Raw genomic sequence first — 7,981 nt, 5'->3', positions numbered from 1 at the left:
TTCCAGCAGCTTCTCACAGCAGCCTCCTCTGCGGGGCCCCCACTATCAAAAACCAGGCCCTGCAAAACCAAAACAGTCTCCAAGGCCAGGCCTGCTCCGGCCTGTTCCCAGCTCCTTGTGCTGGTGTTGGGCTGCCAGGGTGGGCCTCAGGCCTGGCCAGGGTGGGCCTTGGTGACACGGGCACTCTGTGTCAGGGCCCTTCCTGACATGGTGGTGGCCAGAGACCCTTGTGACATCAGAGAGTTCCATCCAGGCCGACGGTTTGTAGGGGCAACGCAGGTTCCGGGGTGCTCAGATCCAGGAGAGCCACTCTGGAAGGATCCAGAAGCAACTCCCGGGATCCGTCTGTGCCACAGGCCCAGAGTGACAGAGGAGGACAAAGCCCCAAAGCCATCCCCGAGTCCTGGTGGCCCGGCCCCGTGCCCAGCTGCCTGCAGGCCCTCAGCGGGCAGTGGCGGGAGCAGGGTCAGGTCAGGCCTGCCGCTGTCACACACCGAGGAGGACAAAGGGATCCCTGGTGACATGGCCCACGAGCATTCCCAGTGGGAAGCTGTGATGGAGCAGGAGATGTCCCAGGAGGAAGAAGCTGTGGGAGGGCAGCAGGAGTGTGGATGGGAGGAAGATGAGAGATCCCAGGAGCCGTCCATCGCGAGCGTTCCTGAAGATTCCCAGGGGGAAGATGTCCCAGAGCTGTCCCAGGGGGAAGCTGAGAGGCACCAGGAGCTCTCACCACGGGAAGATGATTTGCACTCCTACATCTCCCCGTGGGAACACCAGAGAGAGCCGGAATTGTCCCCAGCGAGGGACAGCAGCGACGAGGAGCTGTCCCAGGGGGCAGAAGCCGGGGCCCAAGAGCCGTCCCAGCGGGAGGAGGATGTCGCCTCCAGCACCGGGGACAAAGCCTTGAGGTCAGTGAGCGAGGAGGAGCCCCAGCCTGGTTCCCCGCAGGGACCCGGCTCCCCCAGCCCCGTGGGCACGGCGCTGGCAGCAGAGGCAGCTCCGGCCCTGCCCAGCGCCTCTCCTGCCCCTGGCAGTCCCCCGGGGGCCGAGCCGGCAGCTGCTGCCCCGGCCGGAGATGCTGGGCGGGAGGAGCTTCCCGAGCCCGTCGCTGCCGGGGAGGAGGAAAAGGCGGTGGAGGCTTCTGTGCCCAGCCAGGAGCTGCCATCAGCAGGGACACAGAGCCCGGTCCCCGCCCCACAGAGCCCCCAGGGCTGCAGCCCGGCTCTGCTGGACTTAGCCTGGCACATCAGCAGTGACATCGTGTGCCGGGCCCTGCTGGAAATCCAGGGATCCGGGCAGCAGCCGCAGGGACCGCCGGTGGAAAAGGCAGCGGAGTCTCCTGTCCCCAGCCAGGAGCTGCCGTCCCTGGGGACACAAAGCCCACTCAGTGTCCCCTACAACATCCAGGACAGCAGCCCTGCCCTGCTCTGCAGGGAGCAGAGCAGCTCTGGGCAGCTTCTGAGCCAGGCCCAGCTGCAGCAGCTGCAGGAACAGGATGCTCAGGAGGAGGCTGCAGGAGCAGCTCCATCCCAAAGGCAGCATAGCCCCCTGCCGGGCAAATCCCACATGGAGGAAGAGCTTTCCCAGCAGGAAGGTGCGCAGGAGGCAGAGCAGTCCCTGGGCAGCAGGAGCAACTCCCAAGGAGGGTCCCAGGGGGAAGATCGTGCAGATCAGGAGCTGCCCCAGCAAGTGTCAGACTGGAAAGAGCCCACGGAGGAAGAGATGTCCCATGGAGAAGTCAACAACTCCCAGGAAGACTCAGACTGGGAGGAATACCTGGAGAAAGAGCTGCTCCAGGAAATCTTGGACTGGGAGGAAAACATGGAGCAGGAGCTGTCCCAGAGAGACATCAACAGCCAGGAAGAAGTTTCCAACTGGGAAGAACACAATGGCCAAGGCTTTTCCCCAGAGGAATTGTCCCTTGGTCAAGATGTGTCCCGAGGGAGCAACCATGGACACTCCGTACACTCCAGCTGGGAGGACGACAGCGACCCAGAGCTGGCGCAGGACCTCTGGCAAGTCGGGTCCAACTCCGGCATCTGGATGAAGCCCTTGGCCCTGGAGGATGACGAGTGGGACGAGGTGAGCATCCTGGAGCTGCCCCCAGAAGACAAGGAGCAGGAACAGAGAGCTTTTGTGGCAGATGAGCTCCCGCTGCCTGTCCCTTGTGAGGCCTGGGTTGAGGAGCAGAAACCAGAGCTGCGCAGCCCAGGGCTGCTCTGTGCCTCGCTTGCCCCCCTGGAAGGCCAAGCCCCTGGGAGATACACAGCTTCTCCCTCCCAGGCCCTGCACGGGCAGCCGCGTGCCCCCAGGAAACTTCTCTCCCACTTCAGGTGGGCGCTGCGGAGGCTCTTCTGCTGTTCCTGCCTGGCGGCACCGCCCGAGGAGTAGCACGGACACGGCACCGACAGCAGCCACTGCTCCAGAGCCGCCCTCCCTGCGGGCTGTGGCACCCACGGGACTCTGAACCAGGCATCGGGGAACCAACAGGAACGGGATCAGGAGCGTGGAGAAGACAGAGATGGCACAGAGATGATGAAGGCCACAATGATGACAAAGACGAACATGAAGATGACAAAGGCAATGACAAAGATGAAAACAACAAAGACAAAGCAGAAAACAGAGATGAAGAAGGTGAAGACCATGGCAAAGACAACGAAGACAAGAGGAAGAAGAATAATTTAAAGATAGACAGAATAAGGTTAGTGATAGGAATAAGAATTTAGGAATGCATAGGAGAAGAATAGGAAGAGGAATAAGAATTATAAAATCCATAGAAGAAGAGGAATAAGAATTTAAAAAGCTATAGAAGAAGAATAGTAATAAGAATAAGAATAAGAATAAGAATAAGAATAAGAATTTTAGAGTCCATAGAGGAAGAGGAATGAGAATAAGAATTTTAAAATGTATAGGAGAAGAGCAATAATATTGAGTAGGATGTAAAATATGTAGAAGAAGAAAAGAAGCAGAAGAGTGAGAATAAGAAGAATTATTTAGAATTCTATAAATGAAGATAAAATCTAGTAAATAAGAAAAATTAGCAAATAATTTATATTTTCCAATTAAATTTTTTATGCACAAGACCAGAGTCTCCAGATTTCCTTTCTTGTCCCTCTGAGCCATTGATGGGTTTTCCACTTCTGTCCCAGGGAGTGCCCTGGGAGCAGCAACTGCTCAGCCCCAGCGCCTGTGGATCCTGATGGGTTGTGGGTGGATCTCTGCATCCCCAGTGGATCCCCAAGGGTTGTGGGTGGATCTCTGCATCCCCCGTGGATCCCCACAAGCGGTGCATGGATCTCTGCATCCCCCATGCATCCCCAGGGGCTGTGGGGGCTCAGCTGCTTCACCATGGTGGTCACCCCAGCTTGTAGAGGAATCTCAGCTCCAGCACCTGGAGCACCTCCTGCCCCTCCTTCTCCACTGACCCTGGTGTCTCCACGTTCTTTCCCTCACATGTTCTCACCTCCTCCTCTTCTCTGGCCAGAGAAAAAATTGTGCATGCCCCACTTTGTTTTGATTTTCTTCTTCAATACCTTATAACAGAGGAGTTCCCCACCACTCCCAATGGCCCAGCCTTGGCCAGCACCTTGTCCATCTTCAGAGCCACCAGGGATTGGCTCTGCTGGCCGTGCTAGAAGCTTCCAGCAGCTTCTCACAGCAGCCTCCTCTGTGGGGCTGTCCTAGGGTGAGGGAATGGTGTTTGTGTCCCAAATCATGTGTTCTGTTCATGCCTGATATTATGTTCTGTGCCTTCAGCACTGACTCTGAAAGTGAAGGATTGTTTTGTCTTGTTATCAGCCGGCTCACCTCCCCCCATGCTCTGTGTCTAGGAGAGGCTTGGCTGGCCGCGCTTTGCTTGCTTGCTGGCTTGCTTGCTTTTGCTTTTGCTTATTAGTTAGTTTAGCTAGGCAGCCCAATTTTTATCCTGGACTGTTTCTTTTTCCCTTCCCGTTCCCTTTCCTGAATATCATCTGAACCTGCTCTGGACCTGGACCTGGGAAACATCAAGAATCACCGAGAGTCTGCATTCTGTGACCTGCAGCAGCCATCCCCAGCACCAGAGACTGATAGCTGGGCGACCACTCCCAGGAGAGAATTTCTGAATTTGTCATCTCTTCAGAACGGTGAAAGGGTTTTGGCATCTAGTGTTGGTTTTTTTGTATTGGGGAGTGTTTTTGCTTGTTAAATAAACAGGATTTTTTCCATTTCTCTCTGAGGAAATCCTTCCCGAACCAGGTGGGGGAGGAGCCGTGGGGGGTTTGCTTTCTGGGGCTCCTTCCGGAGGTCTTCTCCCAAACTTTGCCCTAAACTAGGACAGGGGCCCCCACTATCAAAAACCAGGCCCAGCAAAACCAAAACAGTCTCCAAAGACAGGCCTGCTCCGGCCTGTTCCCAGCTCCTCGTGCTGGTGTTGGGCTGCCAGGGTGGGCCTTGGTGACACGGGCACTCTGTGTCAGGGCCCTTCCTGACATGGTGGTGGCCAGAGACCCTTGTGACATCAGAGAGTTCCATCCAGGCCGACGGTTTGTAGGGGCAACGCAGGTTCCGGGGTGCTCAGATCCAGGAGAGCCACTCTGGAAGGATCCAGAAGCAACTCCCGGGATCCGTCTGTGCCACAGGCCCAGAGTGACAGAGGAGGACAAAGCCCCAAAGCCATCCCCGAGTCCTGGTGGCCCGGCCCCGTGCCCAGCTGCCTGCAGGCCCTCAGCGGGCAGTGGCGGGAGCAGGGTCAGGTCAGGCCTGCCGCTGTCACACACCGAGGAGGACAAAGGGATCCTTGGTGACATGGCCCACGAGCATTCCCAGTGGGAAGCTGTGATGGAGCAGGAGATGTCCCAGGAGGAAGAAGCTGTGGGAGGGCAGCAGGAGTGTGGATGGGATGAAGATGAGAGATCCCAGGAGCCGTCCATCGGGAGCGTTCCTGAAGATTCCCAGGGGGAAGATGTCCCAGAGCTGTCCCAGGGGGAAGCTGAGAGGCACCAGGAGCTCTCACCACGGGAAGATGATTTGCACTCCTACATCTCCCCGTGGGAACACCAGAGAGAGCCGGAATTGTCCCCAGCGAGGGACAGCAGCGACGAGGAGCTGTCCGGAGGGGCAGAAGCCGGGGCCCAAGAGCCGTCCCAGCGGGAGGAGGATATCGCCTCCAGCACCTCCGGAGAGGCAGAAGCCGGGCCCCAAGAGCCGTCCCAGCGGGAGGAGGATGTCGCCTCCAGCACCGGGGACAAGGCCTTGAGGTCAGTGAGTGAGGAGGAGCCCCAGCCTGGTTCCCCGCAGGGACCCGGCTCCCCCAGCCCCGTGGGCACGGCGCTGGCAGCAGAGGCAGCTCCGGCCCTGCCCAGCGCCTCTCCTGCCCCTGGCAGTCCCCCGGGGGCCGAGCCGGCAGCTGCTGCCCCGGCCGGAGATGCTGGGCGGGAGGAGCTTCCCGAGCCCGTCGCTGCCGGGGAGGAGGAAAAGGCGGTGGAGGCTTCTGTGCCCAGCCAGGAGCTGCCATCAGCAGGGACACAGAGCCCGGTCCCCGCCCCACAGAGCCCCCAGGGCTGCAGCCCGGCTCTGCTGGACTTAGCCTGGCACATCAGCAGTGAGATCGTGTGCCGGGCCCTGCTGGAAATCCAGGGATCCGGGCAGCAGCCGCAGGGACCGCCGGTGGAAAAGGCAGCGGAGTCTCCTGTCCCCAGCCAGGAGCTGCCGTCCCTGGGGACACAAAGCCCACTCAGTGTCCCCTACAACATCCAGGACAGCAGCCCTGCCCTGCTCTGCAGGGAGCAGAGCAGCTCTGGGCAGCTTCTGAGCCAGGCCCAGCTGCAGCAGCTGCAGGAACAGGATGCTCAGGAGGAGGCTGCAGGAGCAGCTCCATCCCAAAGGCAGCATAGCCCCCTGCCGGGCAAATCCCACATGGAGGAAGAGCTTTCCCAGCAGGAAGGTGCGCAGGAGGCAGAGCAGTCCCTGGGCAGCAGGAGCAACTCCCAAGGAGGGTCCCAGGGGGAAGATCGTGCAGATCAGGAGCTGCCCCAGCAAGTGTCAGACAGGAAAGAGCCCATGGAGGAAGAGATGTCCCAGGGAGAAGTCAACAACTCCCAGGAAGACTCAGACTGGGAGGAATACCTGGAGAAAGAGCTGCTCCAGGAAATCTTGGACTGGGAGGAAAACATGGAGCAGGAGCTGTCCCAGAGAGACATCAACAGCCAGGAAGAAGTTTCCAACTGGGAAGAACACAATGGCCAAGGCTTTTCCCCAGAGGAATTGTCCCTTGGTCAAGATGTGTCCCGAGGGAACAACCATGGACACTCCGTACACTCCAGCTGGGAGGACGACAGCGACCCAGAGCTGGCGCAGGACCTCTGGCAAGTCGGGTCCAACTCCGGCATCTGGATGAAGCCCTTGGCCCTGGAGGATGACGAGTGGGACGAGGTGAGCATCCTGGAGCTGCCCCCAGAAGACAAGGAGCAGGAACAGAGAGCTTTTGTGGCAGATGAGCTCCCGCTGCCTGTCCCTTGTGAGGCCTGGGTTGAGGAGCAGAAACCAGAGCTGCGCAGCCCAGGGCTGCTCTGTGCCTCGCTTGCCCCCCTGGAAGGCCAAGCCCCTGGGAGATACACAGCTTCTCCCTCCCAGGCCCTGCACGGGCAGCCGCGTGCCCCCAGGAAACTTCTCTCCCACTTCAGGTGGGCGCTGCGGAGGCTCTTCTGCTGTTCCTGCCTGGCGGCACCGCCCGAGGAGTAGCACGGACACGGCACCAACAGCAGCCACTGCTCCAGAGCCGCCCTCCCTGCGGGCTGTGGCACCCACGGGACTCTGAACCAGGCATCGGGGAACCAACAGGAACGGGATCAGGAGCGTGGAGAAGACAGAGATGGCACAGAGATGATGAAGGCCACAATGATGACAAAGATGAACATGAAGAGGACAAAGGCAATGACAAAGATGAAGACAACAAAGACAAAGCAGAAAACAGAGATGAAGAAGGTGAAGACCATGGCAAAGACAACGAAGAGAAGAGGAAGAAGAATAATTTAAAGATAGACAGAATAAGATTAGTGAGAGGAATAAGAATTTAGGAATACATAGGAGAAGAATAGGAAGAGGAATAAGAATTATAAAATCCATAGAAGAAGAGAAATAAGAATTTTAAAAGCTATAGAAGCAGAATAGTAATAAGAATAAGAATAAGAATTTTAGAGTCCATAGAGGAAGAGGAATGAGAATAAGAATTTTAAAATGTATAGGAGAAGAGCAATAATATTAAGTAGGATGTAAAATATGTAGAAGAAGAAAAGAAGCAGAATAGTGGGAATAAGAAGAATTGTTTAGAATTGTATAAATGAAGATAAAATCTAGTAAATAAGAAAAATTAGCAAAGAATTTATATTTTCCAATGAAATTTGTTATGCACAAGAGCAGAGTCTCCAGATTTCCTTTCTTGTCCCTCTGAGCCATTGATGGGTTTTCCACTTCTGTCCCAGGGAGTGCCCTGGGAGCAGCGACTGCTCAGCCCCAGCGCCCGTGGATCCCCATGGGTTGTGGGTGGATCTCTGCATCCCCCGTGGATCCCCACAAGCTGTGCATGGATCTCTGCATCCCCCATGCATCCCCAGGGACTGTGGGGGCTCAGCTGCTTCACCGTGGTGATCACCACGGCCTGTAGAGGAATCTCAGCTCCAGCACCTGGAGCACCTCCTGCCCCTCCTTCTCTACTGACCCTGGTTTGTCTATCTTGTTTCCCTCACATGTTCTCACCTCCTCCTCTACTCTGGCCAGGAAAAAACTGTGCGTGCCCCACTTTGTTTTGATTTTCTTCTTCAATACCTTATAACAGAGGAGTTCCCCACCACTCCCAATGGCCCAGCCTTGGCCAGCACCTTGTCCATCTTCAGAGCCACCAGGGATTGGCTCTGCTGGCCGTGCTAGAAGCTTCCAGCAGCTTCTCACAGCAGCCTCCTCTGCGGGGCCCCCACTATCAAAAACCAGGCCCTGCAAAACTAAA

General features: G+C 57.1%; 1 protein-coding gene across 1 annotated transcript; it reads left to right on the top strand.

Annotated features, from left to right (window-relative positions):
• The first annotated feature begins 2,616 nt into the window (after positions 1–2,616).
• LOC128782317 (fibrous sheath CABYR-binding protein-like) lies at positions 2,617–6,720 on the top strand. The gene is made up of 2 exons (XM_053932584.1): positions 2,617–2,701; positions 4,010–6,720. The coding sequence occupies exon 2, from the start codon at positions 4,471–4,473 to the stop codon at positions 6,718–6,720; it is 2,250 nt and encodes a 749-aa protein (XP_053788559.1). The 5' UTR covers positions 2,617–2,701; positions 4,010–4,470.
• The last annotated feature ends 1,261 nt before the right edge of the window (positions 6,721–7,981 follow it).

Source organism: Vidua chalybeata, chromosome 2 (genome assembly GCF_026979565.1).
Source record: "Vidua chalybeata isolate OUT-0048 chromosome 2, bVidCha1 merged haplotype, whole genome shotgun sequence".
In the NCBI taxonomy this organism is placed as follows: domain Eukaryota; kingdom Metazoa; phylum Chordata; class Aves; order Passeriformes; family Viduidae; genus Vidua; species Vidua chalybeata.
Note: the sequence above shows the minus strand (reverse complement) of the source record. Positions and strands in the feature narration are given on the sequence as shown.